Below are 20,973 nucleotides of genomic sequence, written 5' to 3'. Positions count from 1 at the left end.
TCATATCATAAAAACAATGAATCATTGTCACTGGCACAACTACATGCTTACAATATCCGTGTGTGGGTTGCCCAGAATTAAATAATTACGTCGACGTCGCTGACACACACATACACTACCTGTACCCACGTTAGTGTGCCCTGCCAACCATTTAACGTTGCCGTGTGTACATTTGCATTCTACCAAGTTATACCATGTTTAATTGAATGAACGAGGAACGAAACTGTAGGGCAACTAAAATAAAAATGGATGCGTTTTCAAAGCATGCAATAGAAATGACATCCCAACTTAGTTTGAATGGATTATAAAAGTATGAAATTGTCTATGATTTAATATTTTAGTCGCTGTTGTTATTCTGAGAACTTGCCTTTTGTTTATGTTTTGACAGATGTGTTTATATGTCATACATATGTCATATGACGGTTTTCTAATCAGCTGATGTGCCGCCGCCATTACAAAATTACTCTCGGATAAGCTCGTTACACGGTCAATTTTGGCGGTATAACTTTTTATTCTTGGGATAAGCTACTTATCTTGGTTTCAGGTTTGGTAGAATGCAAAATCTGCTTACTCGCGAGTAACTGGTAGTTTACTCTCGAGTAAAAAGTTACTCGACGTTGGTCGAATCTGCCCTAAGTCGTACTACTGGGCAAAGGCTTTTGCTTTACAGACTAAAAAATAAACTATGCTATGAGAATACTGTTTCGTAGTTACAAGTACAACGCACTATCATTGGTTGTAGTATGTAGTAGTGGTGTCGAGGCTTAACTTTTATAGCCCGCGTTATTTCGAATATAACGGATCATTTCCCCGGTCAAAGTTAAGTCTAACGATGCTTTTTGTTGCCTAAGGCTTTAGGCTAATAATTTTGTTCGACCACTGACCTCTATATGAAGCGTTTTAGTTGTTTAAACAATGTTGATTCATACATCTCAATTAATTATATATTATTAGTTTTATATTATTATGTATTTCAATTATTTTACTTTAAGTATAATTAGTAAATTATTAAGTGACTAATTTGTTTTTAGTTCTTTCCGCCATCATATTTTTTTTGCATAAATTTTTACAAATTTTCCTGCACCTCCTGTAGGTTGGCTTGTAGAAAATGCTCTTAGCACTAAGCACTCCTTTTGTAAATTTATTTATAATATTTGTGCCGTAAAGAATGAAATAAATATATTTTCGATAAATAAGCGTAGCGTGGGATGGCGTTGGGGTAGACGAGTTCTCGAGTGGAGACCACGAACAGGCAAACGCAGCGTGGGACGCCCCTCGGACCGCTGCACTAACAAGCTTACACAGGCGACCGGTAGTGGCCGGATGAGGAGACCGAGGACAGAGTGTTGTGGCACTGCTTGGAAGAGCTAGACCTATGTATATGAGTACGTGTTGATGATGATGATGACGATAATAAATAATCGTAAAGTTCGATTTATATAAAACATAGAGCAAAAGTTACAATAATATGAAACAAAACCTTGAGTCATTACATTTATGTTTGTAAGATCAATGCAAGAATCAATTCGGATAATGATGCCTCTGACGTAAAATAAATAATTTACAAAAAAATTCCAAGACACTAGATACTTATTTTTATCCCTACAGCCAAAATTTTATTAAGGGCTGTAGGATTTTGTGCTCTTGTAAAAAAAAGTAGACAAATTATTCCGGATTCGCTGAAGTGGCACTTGAGATACAAAGTCGTCTGTAAATTGTTCGTTGAGGCATGTTATGTACTGCTTCAGTTGTTTATTTTATTTTGGGCTACCAAATAACTTGTTCTAAATGTAATTTTATGGAAGATTAAGTATTCAGAATACTTACTAAATTAATACATTTAAGCATTTTTATTATACTTATAAAGAAAATACTAATTGTAACTAATTCTATTAAGTAATAATATTAATATCTCTAATTTGGCCATGTACGATTAAAGACGCATTTTAATTATTAACAAGAGCCTAAATAGGTCAACGGCTCATCCACGTGAATTAAAAATGAAAAGAAATTTTACTGCTGCAATGTACCTACTTCAGTAGTTAACACTGTCTTTAAATTAAAACCCCTTCATTATTCATCACAAAAAACCAAAAAAAAAACAATGCAGCAACAGCCCAATTTTCCCATGCGTTTATTTTATTTTTACCCAAGAACAAGACGGATAATAGGCAAGATTCGTACGCCCGACACATAATATTTCTTTTCCCGTACCGTTCCTCACGAATACGTCATTTGGAGAGCACACCTGAGACACAGAGCCCTGATTCTCAAATGTACAATATAACTATACTTTACAACAGTGCGCTTTATTTGCAACAAGACCAAAAATGACAAAAACTTACATACATACAATAAAACAGTACAAAGCAAATAAAACAGTCAAACAGCCTTATTGCTTAAAGCAATCTTTACCAGACAACCTTTGGATGGAAGAGAGTGAGTTAATAAATATTGATACAATCATTGACTATTACCTACTAGCGTTAGTAATATCTATATATATATATTATGAATTTGTCCATATGAGAATCGGGGCTCAGCTAGAAGACAAAGTACAGGGCCGGCCGGCATACATTTTTAAACCATACACATTTTGCCTGCTTCGGGGGAAACATGTTCAGAATGTGCTGTAATTTAAACATGCTTGCGCTTGTCTTCGTGTTTACAGATTCTGTGACGAATTGAAACTCTGTTCCTTAGATTACAGTGCGACAAACTTATCTGTTCCGGTGAGAGCGAACCAAAATGATCCATATCTCATTACTTACTAATGAATTGTGTATTGTAAAAGATTAGATGGGTTTATTAACACCGCAAGAACGAATTAACAATACGAGCAAACTGAAAATCTTATAGAATTAAGAAATATTAGGCATTTATGTGAGCTGTCACCGGAACAGATAAGGTTGTGGCACTATAACAATATACGAACACGATGTGTCACATACAACAACAAAGAAAAAAATTGACCGCATTTTGTTTACTGTTAAACCGTTTTTAGATCATCATAATGACAACCATTGTATATGAATTAATAAAGTCAGATAATTAAAAAAAAAATATTATATCCACTACAGGGATACGCTGAAAATCAGCGCTGTATGGATCATAAGTATATTTGTGAATCCGGCAGCATTTGCTGAGCGTATTTCCAATTGCCGGAACAAACTAGTGTGTACACCTATGAATAAGTAGTAAGTAAGTAAATTTTGATGTTGTTTTATATAACTATAATAATATTATTGTTTAAAAAATTTTATGGTATCTATGTGTAAAATCATTAGGATTAAGTACTTATTATGTTTGGCAATAAAAACCATTTTCTTTCTTTCTTTCTTTCTTTCTAATTATCAAATCTAATTCAAAATAAGGGCTCAGTGGTAGAAGTCGGGTGTTTGCTAGTTATTACTCAGAAAGTCGGCGTTCAGCTACTAAACGCACATTAGTGCTGACTGGGAATCGAACTTGTAACCTTCGGCACAGTATTCAGCTACTGCTGCGCCATTAAATAGTTTTTATTTCAACAAAACTGAGAACAAAATGCTACGAAACCTAACAGAGCGTTCGTTTCCAAATAATTGACCGGATATCTATATTATAGCAACGTTAATATAGATAAACAAATATATTGCAATTAATAAATAGATTATTGGCAATAAGTTCTGTAACTGGATACCTAAATATTATTTTTATTAAGAAATATTTTTAATATCGGAATAAGTTTTAGGACGTGGGGTGTATGAAAGTAGTTCCATCGATTGAAGTATCACAAAGATCCTTATACAGAATGTTGCAAAAAGGGTATACTAAGCCGAAACCTACATGTGCAGCATGGTATATCTAAGCCTGAAACTGAAATCAAAATTTGAAAATTCGCCAAAAAAAAATTTCGTTTTCCATAGAAACTTTTTTGGTCACGTGACTTTTTTACTATGGTAATTTTTTTTTTTTTCGCGAATTTCCAAATTCTGATTTCAGTTTCGGGCTTAGATATACCATGCTGCACATGTAGGTTTCGGCTTAGTATACCAATTTTGCAATACCCTGTATACATTTGACGCTTCCTTAGGGGGTCACTCTATATTATGAAGAAAGGAGAGTATAAGTTTTAATACCTGCCATAAATTATTATCTCCAACATTAAGCAACATTTCCTGCACTTATTCAATAACTGCACTAACATAACCTCACAAACTGACCATGGAGAATATTAAGGACACAATCACTGATATGATGGGTCAGCTAAATGCAAGAATGGCCGCCTTTGAAGCACAGATTGCAAAGTCGCCGGCATCTCCTTCAGCTTCAGGACTAGCTGCTGAATTCGCAGCTTTCAGGTGCTTCACCATGTCAGCATTCAACATGCTCAATAAGCAAGTAGAAATGATGGCCAAGGGTATGGATCATCTTGACATGCGCAGTCGCCGGAAGATCCTCCTTATCCACGGGGTCCCCGAGGGCAAGAAGGAGGATGTGGCCAACACAGCTGTCCAGACTCTTGCAAGTCGCTATGAGGAGTCTAAGTTACTGTGCTTAGACGATATCGCTCGCAGCCACAGAATGGGACGCATAGGAGACAAGCCAAGACCCATTCTCGTAAAGTTTAAAGACTTGGCTCTGCGCAACAAGGTCTGGTACTCCAAGACGAAGTTGAAGGGTAGTGGAGTCACACTGTCGGAGTTCCTGACCCGGCCGCGTCACGAAGCATTCATGGCGGCACGGCAGCGGGTCGGCGTGAAGCAATGCTGGACGCGGGACGGCTGCGTGGTGGTGCTGGGCGCTGACGGGAAGCAGCATCGCGTCGTGTCGCTGGCCGAGCTGGACCAGGTCTGTCCGCCGGCCAGCCAGAACGTCGATGTGGTGGCGCCTAAGGCTAGCAGCAGCAAAGCCGCGGATGCACCAGTGGCATCTGGCAGAGCGAAGCGTGTCGTTTCCAAGAAGTAGTTGTGTAGTTAAGGTTCACTTTTGCAACTTCGTTATAGTGTTTTGTGTGTGAATATGAATACCCTCTATTAACAATTAATTTTCGTTTTTATTTTAGGAAATGTGTTTCAATATTTTTCGTTGTTGTCATTGTTGTTCTGTCTAAATGTCAGTCAGTGTCACTGTCAATGTCATCTATTTGTCAAATTTGTTTTCGTTTTCTTCTCTGTGTGTCATTTATTTTATTATTTTTTTTCATAGAGAGTATTGTCAGTCAGTGTTTGTAGGAATTATGTAAGTTGCGTTCGGAAATTGCTTTAATTTTCTCTTGAACAACTGGCAGGTGGAATGGTATTTTAATTTAGATACCAACTTGGCCGTATAATTTAAAATAGTATATTTATTAATTATTTTATATATATATATATATATATATATATTTATTTTAAATTGCATACAATATAATATTTATATACATATCTATATTATATGAGTTCTGATAACGAAAACAGCGATAGTGAAAATCTCTTTGATTGCCTTTCTTCTTCCGATGATGAGTTAAACAGTATTGATAGCTTTCATAGTATTCCCTCACTATCCGACACTCTTCACACAACTTTTTCTGATGTACCGAAAAATTTCAATGTGGTTCACATAAACGCACAAAGTATTCCGGCTCACTATTCTGAACTATTAGCGTCATTTGATACCAAAAATATCCATGCCATTCTTGTTTCGGAGTCATGGCTAAAACCATGTCTACCTACAACTTCATATTCATTACCTGGCTTTATTCTCATCCGTAATGACCGTATTGGTATACGTGGTGGAGGAGTTGCCATCTATTTACGCTCCCATATCCCTTACTCTGTTCTGAGTATGTCTGCTCAGCCACCGCCGGACAATGCAGGAGAACATCTGATTATAGAGGTCACACTTTCTCAGACTAAAACATTGCTGGGCGTGTATTACAATCCGTCCATGTACAACAATTATTATAATTCATTTGAGAAAGTGCTTGAAGACTATATCCCTATCTATAATCATGTTATTATAATGGGTGACTTCAACACCTGCCTGCTGAAGAAGGATGTGCGCTCCTCTTCATTCCTGTCTTTAACACAAGCTAGCAACATGACTATTCTCCCCCTCGGTGCTACCCATCATTTTCCTAACTGTATTCCTACTCTCCTAGATTTAATACTAGTTTCATCTCCAAATCATGTTGCTAAGCACGGCCAATGTGGCGCCGATGGCTTTTCCTATCATGATCTGATATATCTATCATACAAAATTCGTCCCCCTAAGGCTAAACCTAGAACTCTCCTTCAACGCAATTTTGGTGGAATGGTGCTGGAAAATCTTCGCAGTGATGCGCAAAGTGCAGCTTGGGACGCGGTGTTCAATGCCGATACAGTGGATGAAAAAGTTTCGGCTTTTAATTCTTTAATTATCCGTCTGTACAATGTGCATGCACCCGTCAGAGCTGTAAGGATGAAGCATCTTCCGGCTCCCTGGTTGACTGACGAAATTAAAGTGATCATTAACCGCAAGATCTGTGCCAAGTCAAAGTTCAAACGTCAGCCTTCTGACTCCAATCGTGACAAATATATTGCCTTACGTAATCACTGCAATAAGGTGTGTAGGGACGCACAACGACGCCACATTCATGAGTCCGTTCAAAATGGTGATCCAGCCAAAGTCTGGAACTTCCTCAGGTCATTAGGAGTTGGTAAATCGCGCTCTCAGTCTATTCCTAAAGACTTGGATTTAAATCTTCTTAATCAACATTTCACGTCATCAGTAGCCATGGATAGTGCCACTAAAAATAGAACATTGAATACTCTTTCTTCAAAACCAACTCCTGACTTCTCCGAATTCAACTTTAGTCAATTTGCTGATGGTGACGTTGAGAGAAGTATACTCGCCATCACTTCTAACGCTGTCGGTAGTGATAGCATAAGTCGGAAGATGGTGCTCCCTATCCTGGACATTATCCTTCCCGTTATTTCCCACATACTCAACTTTTCTATATCCTCTAATACGTTCCCGTCCACTTGGAAAGATGCACAAGTAACTCCTTTGCCCAAAAAATCCAACCCATCCTTCTCCGACTATCGCCCTATCTCCATACTTCCTTTCCTTTCCAAAGTCCTCGAACGTCTAGTCCATCATCAGCTGAACAGATTCCTAGTTCGCAATGATCTGATGAATCCTTATCAGTCTGGCTTCCGCCCAGGTCATAGCACGGTAACGGCATTGGTGCAAATCACGGACGACGTTCGCCAGGGTATGGAGAACGGTGAGCTGACTGTGCTATCACTGCTCGACTTCAGCAACGCCTTCAACACAGTGGATTTCGATATCCTATTGGGGGTATTACGTTCTCTTAATGTATCTCCTACGGTAATTGATTGGTTTCATACTTACTTGCATGGCCGCCGGCAGCGAATCCGCATCGAAGAGTCCAACTCTGTCTGGTGTAGCACCACAGCCGGTGTCCCGCAAGGTGGCGTGTTGTCTCCTCTTCTCTTTGCTATATTCATAAATAGTATATCCGACAATATCTCTTCTTCCTACCACCTTTATGCAGATGATCTACAAATATATAACCAAGCGTCAATTTCAGACCTACCACTTGCGATCCGCAAAACGAATATTGACCTTGAACATATACTGTTATGGAGTAAAGATCACGGTCTGAAGGTTAACCCGACCAAAACGCAGGTCATAGTTTTAGGCAGCCCCAGATTTACGTCACTCGTCGACCTAAATACCCTGCCTCCAATAGTATTTAACGGAGTCCACATACATTGGAGTAAATGTGTGAAGAATCTGGGGGTTTACATGGACAGCGCTATGACCTGGAAGAATCAGCTCGACGAGGTGAGCCGGAAGGTGTTCGCTTCTGCAGGCTCACTCCGGAGATTGCGGAATTTCCTACCCACGGCCACCAAAATTGTTCTTTCTCAATCCTTACTTCTTCCTATTCTAGATTATGCCGACTCTTGTTACACCGATCTTACCGAAGAGCAACTTAACAAACTTGAGCGCCTCCAAAATGTTTGCATACGGTTCATATTTGGCTTACGCAAATATGACCATGTTTCCGAGTTTCGCACCAAGCTCAAGTGGCTCCCCATTCGCCTCCGCCGGAATACCCACATTCTTTCTCTCTTGTATTCAATACTGTTTAACCCATCATACCCGGCTTATCTTAAAGAGCGCTTTCAGTTCCGGTACGAATCACACAACCGCACACTGCGCTCTGCCCACAACTTACGCTTAAATATTCCTCCCCATTCCACAAAATTTTATAGTAACTCTTTTACTATACAGGCGATCACTTTATGGAATGATCTCCCATTAGACATCCGTAAAGCACAATCACTGGCCTCATTTAAAAGAATGCTGAAGGAACACTATCTTAGAATTTAACTGCACATGTTGTCTTGTTTTCGGAGCTCTTATTACCTATATTATTTCAGACTTACATATAGATATCCTATTAAATCTGATTATTATATTTATGTAGGTCTATGTAGTCTAATATAAAATATATATTATTATTTTAGGTATATAAGTATAAATACATGTAAGTTTAAAGACTTAGTTTGTAGGGACTTATATAATAACTAAATAATTATTTTAATTTCTCCTTTATTTTTCTTTAGTACACTTGACCCCTCTTTAATCAAAATATCCTTCCACCCTAAGGTTGTCTTGAAAAAATCGCTTTAAGCGATAAGACCGCCATTTTTGTACATAGTTAATAGTAGGTATTTAAGTTATATAAGTTTCTTTTATGTGTGTGTGTACAAATAAAGAATATTCTATCTATCTATCTAAGAAACATAAAGTTTCGAAGCGCTGCTGCGCGAGCGAACTCGTTGTATTGAACGTACCGATTGCACGATAGCTTTCGTTCGTTCGTTTTTCGTCAGTATAGATAGAGTAACCCTGCTGAGCAGACGGCGATTGACGCTAGTCTGACTGTCCAGTCCATTTTAATCGTAATTATTGTATTCATACACTGAGTTGCAGAAAGGATCTTTAAGTTAATGTCGGCATTAAATGTATTGTTGCCTTGCTTTGACAGTATACGGACAGAAAGGGACAGACATAGATTTAATGTCGACATTAGCTTAAAGACCCTTTCTGCAATTCGGCATTAGTCGTCAACATCTCTAAAATATTTCATCTTTGGAAATAACGAGGAAAGCAACAATACTGTGAATGAAATTCCATTTTCAATCGGTCGGTTTATTTCGACGTTAAAAAATCGGCAGAGTCGAATATTTTTGAATTTGGAATTTTGTTATTTTAAGTTTGATTGCTGAATGAAAATGGACTGGCTAGTTATTGTGAATTTGCATATTGACCGATATCAATATTTAACAATACCGGAACAGGAAAACGTATTTTAATATAAAAATATGTACCTTTCGGTACATAGGTAATTTTTAACAATATAATCTGGGTAATTTCTTACAAACAATACCCAATATTGTAGAATAGAGTAAAGGTACATTAAGCTGTACTCGCTTTTGGCAAGTTAGTTAGTTCCAAGTTCCAACTTAGGAAGTGGGAAAATGTGCAAAATTAGATCGTAGCATTTCGTTACCAACTACAAATTATTACTATAATTATTATCAACTGAGAACAATCGTCATCTACGTAGGTTGTAGGAAATATCTTGTGTTTAAACGAAGAGAGCTTAGAAAGGAATTAAAATAAAATATCATTTTTAATCTGTTAAAAAGCCTTCGCGGGACTAAAAGACACTCCTCTGAGGAATTAAATGCCATCTGAAGCATACTAAGGTCTTCATTGTGTTAACTCTCACTTAATTCGCAGCGAAATTTATGCACTACGGACAGTTGTAGAGAATGTACAGTTAGATGACTACCGACTGCTACTTGAAAAGGTATACTTAGTACAAATTAATATAATTATTAATTAATAGCTGTTCCCGCGCGCTTTGCTTCGCCTTAAAAAGTTTTCCCGTGGGAATTCCGGGATAAAAAGTAGCCTATGTTCTTTCCCAGGGTCTAGACCGTATGTATACCAAATTTCATTCAAATCCGTTCAGTAGTTTTGGCGTGAAAGAGTAACAGACAGACAGACAGACAGACAGACAGACACAGTTACTTTCGCATTTATAATATTACTAGCTGTTCCCGCGCGCTTCGCTTCGCCTTAAAAAGTTTTCCCGTGGGAATTCCGGGATAAAAAGTAGCCTATGTTCTTTCCCAGGGTCTAGACCATATGTATACCAAATTTCATTCAAATCCGTTCAGTAGTTTTGGCGTGAAAGAGTAACAGACAGACAGACAGACAGACAGACACAGTTACTTTCGCATTTATAATATTAGTTAGGATTAGTTAGGATTAGTTAGGATTAGGATAGTAAAAGATTATCTGGACGAAGGAGGGTAAGCGATAAGACGTTTGTACCCTAATGCCTAATGCAATTCTGTTTTAATATAAAATGTAAATAAAGAGTATTTCGCTACTCCAGAGGTACCTATTTCCTGTATTTATTTGTCTAATAACACTTAATAAATATAGTAATGTGATGATAAACCAATTTATGACTTATATAAAATAAAATGATATATTTTAGTTTATGTATTCACTTAAACATTTAGGTTTAAAGACATCATTTGTATTACCTATCAACCGTTTTTGCAGTAGTTAATAAATTAAATTATAATATCGCCCTCCCTATACCTTGTTTCACGGGGAAAGACATCTGACGGAACCCTTATTACATTCGAATAAGGGTAGTTTTTGTTTGTATCAGATGAATTTCACCGTGAAATGGAATATAGAAGGACAGGCATGCGTGCGTCGATGCACCCACTTTTCGAAATTGTTTCATAATGTACCTAATATGTGTCGAGTTTAAAACCATCTAGCAGGTATATCCAAGACCCATCTTATACGGATACAATGGCTTATCTACTGTACCTCCCGTACACAAGAGTCCGGACACAGAAGGATGTTAATTAAGACTAGAAGGAGATTAAGGAAAAGATTAAACTAAGGCTTTGTCTTTCAAAAGCTACCGTTTCGTCAGTTTAAATGTCTGTGCCGCCGTCAACGCGAGAAGGGTTTCATAAACAGCATACCTAGCATGGGATGCAAGCCGCGCACGACAAAACGTGATAAAAGTATTCCGTCTTCTGAATCTAGAAGTTAATTTCATTGCTTAGCTAGTTTTGATTTAATTTTGTTACGTGTAGTATAATTATAAGCTACATACTTAACTATACTTACCTATGTTTTTTTGGAAATTGGAAAATAAATATTTTTGCCATAATAAGCACAATTCTATTCTTATTTTCGGTTGAGTAAAAAAAATAACTAAGCACAAAGACACACGACAAAGATTGTATAGTGCAGCAATACATATTTATTTTGCGAAATATAATATATGGAACACTGACCTCAATAGATCTTTTAGGTCACAGTGGCGAATGGGCACTGGATGCCTTCCCTTGTCTATAACTTTCTATAACTATGTAGGTAACCCTGATTACGGTGCGGTAGTAGCTCAGTCGAGTATGCGCCCGCTTCTCACGCAAGAGATGCAGGTTCGACTCCCGGCGCTGACATGTACCAATGAGTTCTTTTAACTTAAGTAGGTACAATGTATACCATCGCTCTTATGGTGAAGGAAAACATCGTGAGGAAACCTGCATATATAGATTTAGCACATCTAGATATGTGAACCCACCAACCTGCAGTGGACCAGCGGCAGCGTGGTGGGAAAATGGTCCAAGCTTAGGAAGGCAGTTTAGACCTTTTGGATATGCACAAAGGTTCCACTCGAGAGAGCCAGGTGCAGGTACTTACACCCCCACAGAGAATAATAATAATAATATAATATGTGGGGACATCTTCACACACGGACATCCGACCCCAAGCTAGGCAGAGCCTGTGTTATGGGTATCAGACAGCTGATATATCTACACAAATACATAGATAGATACATATGTAACATCACTATCTTTAGTTTTACCGCGAAATTAAATCGCGCGCCTAAAATGTTAGCGTCCCACGCCGCCTCGCCGTTTCTTGCGCAGCTTCTCTGCGCATACCGCGTCCCGCGCGCTCACTCTTCACCCCCGCACACTCCCGCTCGCGCCACCGGCCAGCGGAGCCCGCGCAGGCAGTCGGCGCTAAACCATATTCCCGGCTGGATCACGCTCGCTTGCATCCCCTTCGCGAATTATTAGTTATACGCAAAAGACTACCTCAACTGCTATTTACGTGTCTGTAGAACCTAAAATATACAGTGAACCTTGTGTATTCCCTGAGTTTGATTCCTATCTACCACTCCCACGATAGGACCTTTCTCATAGTGGCGCCCAACTAGTGGAGATACGAATAGTAAGTGTGCGCCAGTGTCTTTGTGAAAAACTATGGCACCGAAGAAAGGACGAGCGAGGCGTTGCAACCTCGACAACGATGACGACCGCAGCCGCACCGGTGAGACCACGGTGATGACCCGCCCCGGTGCGCTCAGCGTGCCCGCGGCGCGTGCCCCCGCCGCCTCCACCACCGTGCACGGCCCTCCCGCCACGCCCGGCGCGCCCCACGAGCACGCGGCGCGCGGCCCCCCCGCGGCGCGCGCTACCCCCGCCGCGGCCGCCGCTACGCTCGACGCGCCCGCCTGCGTGACCGCGGAGCAGCTCTCCGTGCTGCTGGACACCATCGCCAAGGCCGCCGAGACCAACCGCATCCTTCTGGAGAGGATGTCGAGCGACCCCCGGACCTGCACGCCGCCCGCCCGGCGCGGGCCCGGCGCCGCGAGCCCCCCCGCGCGCGCGACCGCGTCTGACTACCAGACGCCACCGCCGGGGACGTTCGCCAAGTGCACGGCGAGATTCGACGGAGCCGGCCGCAGCGCGGACCAGCTGGACGCCTTCATCGACGCGGTGCAGGTGTACAAGGAGTGTGCCAACGTGTCGGACGAGCACGCGCTGCGCGGGCTGCCCATGCTGCTGGAGGGCGACGCCGCCGTGTGGTGGCGCGGCGTGCGCGCCTCCGTCGCCGGCTGGGCCGCGGCCCTGCAGCGCCTGCGCGCCATGTACGGCACCCCACTCCCGGCCTACAAAGTGTTCCGTGCGATATTTTCAAGTGAGCAAAACGAAGTGCGTTCAGAAGTGTTCATATCGCGATTGCGCGCCCTTATTGCGAAGCTTCCGTATGAGCTATCAGAAGTTACGAAGCTAGACATAATTTATGGACTGTTAAGTAGACATATAAGAAAACGCATTCCCCGTGAAGGTGCTACAAGCGTTGACGAATTAATTTGTAAATGTAGGGCGGTTGAAGAGGCGAGTCGCGAGGTGCGCAATTCTAGTAACCCCTCGAATAATACTCCACAAAATGTTTATCCCTCGGCCGCGACCCATAATTGTCTTAACCCGCCAAGTGCGGTGCCTTTTTCAAATAATTTTAACCCTTTAACTGACAGACCGACATACCTACCTGTACATAATTTACCGACGCCCTCCTCCTCCTCTGGCCCGAACGGCGCTACCAGAGTACGGCCGCGTTGTGCACACTGCAGGAGGCTCGGCCATCGTGTCGATGACTGTCGGACAAAGGAGCGTGAAACTGTAGAATCGACCCCCGGTAACCCTCCCTTGAGATGCTACGGCTGTGGGCAGTTAGGAGTTGTTAGGTCGCGATGCCAGACCTGTAACAAGCAGACTAGGCCAACAACCAACCTGCATAGTCACGTCAAAGAGAGAGCTGGCAATAATAGTCCGGGTCATAGAGCAAACAGTGGAGGCGAGCACGAGTTTTTATCCGCCGAATTTCAAGGTGAGTACGACCCGCGTCCACTGGTCAACATCAAAGTTGGCGGTGCGCTCGGTGCAGCCGTGCTCGACACAGGTGCAACACATAGCATTGCTAGCAGCATGCTATATGACATCATGTGCAAAAACGGGGTGAAATTCGAAGACACTTTCCACACCGTGTACCTGGCCGACGGATCGAGACAGCTGAAACGAACGTTGGTCGGTGCAACACAGGTAAGTATAGAAGGCAGATCTTTCGAAGTTTCATTCCTCGTGTTCCCGGATTCAAACACCCGCACGACGCTGGGGCGGGACGCCATCATCACCGCCGGCATAGTGCTAAACTTAGCACACGGAGCTTGGGCTTTCGGCGACGCACCTTCACGTCAGTACAAGTTCGAGACTGCAGTCCGACTTCGTACCACTACCGGCCACATTAGGCCAGGCATAAAGGTAGGTACTCATCCACCTAATATTACCCATCACCGGCAGACTCCTACGTGGTTCAGGCGAGTCATACCGAACCACGCCAGCGACGCCCGGCCTCATACCAACCCTGTGAGGAAACACGACCCACGGGTTCGGCTCGACCATGACCTCAGGCCTGTCCTAGTTCAGGGGGAGGCTTATCAAGAACGCCTGTGCAGACCACCCCACCACCGTCGAGGACGACGATCAGTTTAGGGGGAGGACCAGGGTTACTCAGTGTGCTACTCCGAACGCGAGGGCGCTTAGTTCGGATTAGAGGGGGAGGATGTAACATCACTATCTTTAGTTTTACCGCGAAATTAAATCGCGCGCCTAAAATGTTAGCGTCCCACGCCGCCTCGCCGTTTCTTGCGCAGCTTCTCTGCGCATACCGCGTCCCGCGCGCTCACTCTTCACCCCCGCACACTCCCGCTCGCGCCACCGGCCAGCGGAGCCCGCGCAGGCAGTCGGCGCTAAACCATATTCCCGGCTGGATCACGCTCGCTTGCATCCCCTTCGCGAATTATTAGTTATACGCAAAAGACTACCTCAACTGCTATTTACGTGTCTGTAGAACCTAAAATATACAGTGAACCTTGTGTATTCCCTGAGTTTGATTCCTATCTACCACTCCCACGATAGGACCTTTCTCATACATATTAAAAATAAATATCAACACCCAAGACCCGAGTACCAATATTTGTCTTTAAACAAATATCTGCCCCAGCCGGGAATCGAACCCGGGACCTTCGGCTCTGTAGTCAGGGTCACTAACCACTGCGCCATTCGGTTGTCTACGGAATAGAATAGAATCCTGATTTCCCGAACGTCACCGAAATTCAACACGTAGGTATAAAGTTTTTTGTCAAAATAACAAAACTGTAGAACAGACTCGCATTCAAATAATACTGTATCGAATAATTCACTCGGAAAATTCCGTTCGCTGGAGCCATCACTCCCCGACTATCCGAATACACGTCAAAAACCAAACATAGTTAATGGTTCACTGCATTTGCGTTTGGCAACAAAAAAAGAATTTATAGCTTGACGTATCGATTTCATAAAGGGTTAAAAATGCAGGGCTAACACCAATCCTAACTAATATTATAAATGCGAAAGTAACTGTGTCTGTCTGTCTGTCTGTTACTCTTTCACGCCAAAACTACTGAACGGATTTGAATGAAATTTGGTATACATATGGTCTAGACTCTGGAAAAGAACAAATATATTTTTATCCCGGAATTCCCACGGGAAATGTTTTTAAGGCGAAGCGAAGCGCGCGGGAACAGCTAGTATTTTTAAAAAACTACGAATTCTTACTTGCCATTGCTACAATGACTATAAAAAATATAATCATCCACAAAAAAGAGATCTAAGTACAATACAGGTTGTTGAAAAAAGGCTACAGTAGTCAGTAAGCCTAAAAGTAATGATTTAACATTTATTATAAGACTTTTAAAGGGTTTTCTTTAATTTCGGCTGAAATAATTATAATTTTTTTGCAAAACCCAATGCCCTATTCATACGTATTTAAATTAGAGGACCCCACCTCAATAATGGCCTATTATATTTATGTCATATTTTACGACTACAGATGACCAACTAACGGCCACTTCCACCAACACTCGGAGATTCGCCCGCCATTTTTATTACAGCGTAAAATTATTTATAGTCCAACTCGTGGGTTTTACGACATCTCTCCCGGGCCAACTAATTTCGCTTCTTATTCAAACTTTCTTTCTGTTTCGGGGCAAAATATTGTTTTGTTCTAAATTGTATTTTATCATTATAGAGATAAATGCATCGCGAGGAGTTCGAATGGGGTCGAGACGACCGAATGGTGTAGTGGTTAGTGACCTTGACTGCTATGCCAAAGGCTTATATCTTTGTAAAAACGCTTTTGAAGAGAAGTTATGATTTTTTAAGGTTGACAACGCAAGACAGGTGCAATACATTGCCTTTCAAAAGTAGGGGGGCTGGGCAGATATTTGTTTAAAGACGTAATAACTTTAATTTTGTATGTAAATTACATCACTAGAAGAGTCCTGGGACCTTGAAGTCATGTCGCGGTCGCCACACTACAAATTCAATTCGACTAAAATGCTAAAGGAAACATTATTATTATTTATGTACTAAAGTTGAGTACAACTGTGCGCATAATTCACGTTTATGCTGGAATCTCATCACACAGGTTTTCGGTTCAACAATTTTGGGTCCCTGTAGCGAAGTTTCCAACTAGTTTGTATGCAATGAAATATCATATATTATGTTGATAGTATTTTGACCTATAGTACCTACATCACACATGTTGCAGCGGTTCGTATTTAGTAGGTATATTAAAGTATATCTACCGATCAAGTCTAAAAACATTAAAAATATCAAAAGTATTAGTCCAAATGAAAAAAACTCGAGATAAATGGAATGGATGCATTCTAAGATTCGTCGTCATTACATTGTCGTTTTTTATATCTATCGCAGCTAGCTTATAGTTTTAAGCCTCTGAAGTGGGCCATAATGTGTGATGTAGTTTAGGGTATCTAGTTATTTAGACATCCATGCTCTCCGTAGCACTACATTTTTTACTAATTGATCCCGCGAGCTTCGCTTTGCCTTTAAAAATGCCGTGGGAATTCCCCGATAAAAAGTAGCCTCTATGTGTTAATCCAGGGTGTCAGCTAACTCTATGCCAAATTTCATTAAAATCACAAACACATACTCACAAACTTTCGCCTTTATAGTATTAAATAGGATCTAAGAATGCATTACTTAAGGCGAAGTGAAGAGATGGACAGTAAGGACCCGGAAAGTGTTGGAACACTCAACTTTTTAATTCTTTTGCTCTTTTTGTCCTCTAGTTTCCAACTTTTCGTGGCAAGCGGAAAAGTTCCTGAAATTTATTCCGTACAAAGCTATTGTTGATTTTAAATTCAAATTGACCTAAATATTTGCTATCGGGAGCGCCGGACGAAAATTTTCAACTTTTGTCGAATTTGCGTCGCTTCATGTAAAATTTATTAACATAAATAATTGCTACTGCAAATTTGGACAGGTTTGTGTCCAATAATTAAGTTAGGTTTGAAATTTGAATAAGTAGGTCCATACCTACTTACTTTGAATTTGATGGTAGGACCTAAAAGTTAAAAGTACTTCAAATTATTATAAAAGTAAAGTTAGATCTGGATGAAATAGAAGAAATGGCGAATGGAATACTTGTTTAGAGTAATGTTTTAAGAAAAATGACATGAAGTTATTATAAAAAGAAACCTGCCCTATCGGCAGATGTCATCGTATAGGCATAAATAAAATTATCAAAGGTTAAAGTATACATGTGCACAATATTCATACAGTGCCACAAACTTATCTGTTCCGGTGAGAGCTCACGTAAATGTCTAATATTCCTTAATTTTATATCATTTTAAGCTTGCCAGTAGAAGTAATTCGCTCTTGTGGTTTTAATAAATGTAATCTATATCGATATGTATATAATTCATTAGTAAATAATTAGATATCGATCAAATTAATTCGCTCTTACCGGAACAGATAAGTTTGTCGCACTGTTGACTAGTTTTAGACAGTGACGGAATGTCTTAATTTTATCCCAAAAATAGACATTATCCAGACATTCTGAAACAGGCCCTAAGTATATTTAATCCAATCAAAAACATAAATGTGAAATGAGGTCCAAGTTCAATATTATTATACTTACCTAAATGCCGAATGTTGACTTCAACGACAAAAGAAGTGAGATCTAAATGGGTGCCAAGTTCAATGGTCAGTCCTGAAATTTATTTATAAGTAACAGTATTACATAATCATATCTTCTTACATAATCATATATTATCCTCTTAACGCCGTAGGTCCTTTTAAAAAGACAAATTTAAAAATGCATCAAAAAAAACTTTAAATTCCCTAGACTTTTAAAAAGGATAATTATTCACTCAACCTACATATATCATATATTCAATATTATTACTGTATTTTCCTACGTTTACGGGGTACTTATAATTTTCCTGTCAGTGTTATTTTATCCTATCCGATTTAATCAGATCAGATCCGATTTGATCCAATCCCATCCAATCCCATCCAATCCCATCCAATCCCATCCGATCCGTACATATCCGATTCCATCCAATACGATCCGATCCGATTTGATCCGATCCCATTCCATTCCATTCTATTAACAGCTATGTTAGACTAGTTAACATTAATATTATGCAAATGCATTTCAAAACCATTTAATAGTTTTCGCATATTATGATAGTAATAGTATCATAAGAGTTTTGATCTATACGTGAGTGAGTGAGTCAGTCAATGTTAAAAATGAGGTTTTTTGGACATTAATATCTAAATAACCGTTTGAAATACGCTTATGAAATTTAGAACAGATATGTATCTCGCTAGTGTCAATATTATGAGCCAAATTTCATTCGTTTATATATTAAACAGTTTTTGATTTATGAGGGGGTCAAAAGTGTCTGCAAATGGTTCCTGTAATATTACACACGGTGCGGCTCGCCAGTTCTGTTTCTCGAACTTGGCTTGACACGCTACCGCGTGTCTAGATGTAAACTCATATTAACCGATTATAACAGCTTCATTATTGTGACTGCGCACGGCTGTCAGAAGGCATCAAATTACGTCTTGAGCGCGCTCTACACTCGCGCCGTGAATTCGCGGCGTGAATTAACACAGCGGTTCACCCACAACTGTGTCCCTCCACACTCACGAAGCTTAAAGTAAAGTAAAAATCATTTACCTATTTGCGTAAAAGTGGTAATAATACAATTAGATCTTTTTCATAATTTTTCCAGCACTTTCTGGCAAGTTTTTGACATGTAAACATATATTATAAAAAAAATGCAAAAGGCCTACAATAGTTTACTTAAAATATATATATTTTATGTACGTACATACCTGCATATCATAATGTGAGTATTTTTAGTTTTTTAAATAACTTTTTGCAAGACTGCCGTTTTCGTGCTTTGCAAAGTGCACGAATGCATTTTTTTGTGCTACAAATGCTTTATTTGCATCAGTTGAGTTTCCCCATAGTATTAGGCCGTAGTTCAGGACGGATGCGACATATCCATGGTAAGCAGCTAGTGCAGTCTCTAATGATGAGGTACTACGTAGTTTTCTTAGGGCAAATATAAATTTATTAATTCGTTCACAGACACTAAGCACGTGATGTTTCCGTGATGCTTCGCAGTGTTGTTCGCAACTTCAATGAAAATATTCGCATTCGGGCTTTGCGTACTCTCGGGCCAAAAAACCGACACCGGACGGGAAGCGCCGTAAACCGCAAACGCGAAGGCGCGAACAACATCTACACTCGCGTTTCGCGCTTTCGCGGGCGTTCGCGGCGCGAGTGTGGAGCGCGCTTTACTTACGAGTTTCCAACCCAGCAAGCAGTGGATTAGCCCCGTCAGATAATATAACGTCAAATCAGAATAGCGTTTCGCACATCACATACTAAGGACGGTATAGCAATAAAGCGGCATCTTTGCGAAATAATAAAATCAAATACATAGTTAACCACACCAAAAAATAATAATTTGCTATTGGTAGTTAAAATTAAAATTTTATGCTATAATATAATATTTGGGAACATCTAACACATGGCCATCCGACCCAAAACTAGGTAGAGTCTCTAATATGGGTATCGATCGGGCAGCTGATATGTCTACACAGAATATACATAAATTAACACCAAGACCCGAGTACAAATAAAGCAGTCAAGGTTATCACTATACCATTCGGCCGTCAATACAAGGTGCCACATACCATCTATGAATTAGTTATATACATTCTTTTATATGTGCTCACGGAAATCTTCCCATTACACTGTGTCATACACCAACGTAGTAAGTATTACTATGCAATTAGAACATTACAACCCACATCCGACTAAACTAATTCAGAATAACACGGTTAATAACCCAATTATTTAGAAGCGTATTACAGAACAATACACCCAGTGAGCACTGAACACAGGTATATCGAGGGCGAATACAGTGATGCATTGTTGGACTATCAATCTGCATTAAGTTCATTTAATGTCCATTGCATTAGGAATTCGATTTGGTAATTAATGTAACGATATTACCATCTATTTCGCGTGTTGTAGTCATAGGAGATTCAATGATGCCGATTTTAATGATATCATTTTGATTTGATGTAGTGGTGGAAGTTGAAAAACATGTGACAGTCGGACAGACCACTTACCCGAAAACTCTCTCATAACAAGCTTGCTTGTGTGGAGGTCCAAACCCTTCCCTAATTGGAAGTCCCGTGCGCCAGCAGTGGGGACGTGATGAGTTGTGATGAGAATGGTGCAAGAGTTTGAAGAGTACATAGGGTAGATATTTTGTTTATGGATATTCAGGCAAGTATATTTTACTATACCTGGATAGTATCTAGGTAAGTATTGCAATGCATAAAATATGATCTTAATCCCACAAATTAGTTAAGTACTTGGAATTGAAGCCTGTACACGGGTTCGTTATCGACGTAGATAAACGATAATACGGCGCTGTGATAGGTAAAATGCGTATGAAACGAGTTATCGTTGTCGATAACGAACCCGTGTAGCGGCCGCTGTATAGTCTGTGGTTGAACCTTAAGATATGTATAAGCTGTTATTGACATGAGTATAATTAGTTAAACAATAGACAGTCGGTGGACCGCACTGATTGATAGCTCCATTCATGCTGACAGTAACATTTGGTTATCGAATCATGTGGATATGTGTGTGGTCCAT

At 40.3% G+C, this 20,973-nt stretch overlaps 1 protein-coding gene across 1 annotated transcript; it reads left to right on the top strand.

The window, feature by feature from the left end:
• Window positions 1-4,104: 4,104 nt before the first annotated feature.
• LOC119693852 lies at window positions 4,105-5,167 on the top strand. Its single transcript, XM_048631285.1, has one exon. It carries the CDS (start codon window positions 4,204-4,206, stop codon window positions 4,945-4,947), a length of 744 nt encoding a protein of 247 aa, XP_048487242.1. The 5' UTR covers window positions 4,105-4,203; the 3' UTR covers window positions 4,948-5,167.
• The last annotated feature ends 15,806 nt before the right edge of the window (window positions 5,168-20,973 follow it).

The sequence above is a fragment of the Plutella xylostella genome, chromosome 28 (assembly GCF_932276165.1).
Source record: "Plutella xylostella chromosome 28, ilPluXylo3.1, whole genome shotgun sequence".
Taxonomy (NCBI): domain Eukaryota; kingdom Metazoa; phylum Arthropoda; class Insecta; order Lepidoptera; family Plutellidae; genus Plutella; species Plutella xylostella.
The sequence above is the reverse complement of the archived record's forward strand: the minus strand, read 5'-3'. Positions and strand labels throughout refer to the sequence as shown.

Coding starts and splice junctions, on each gene's coding strand:
- LOC119693852 (XM_048631285.1), top strand. CDS start 4,204: ATGGAGAATATTAAGGACACAATCACTGATATGATGGGTCAGCTAAAT.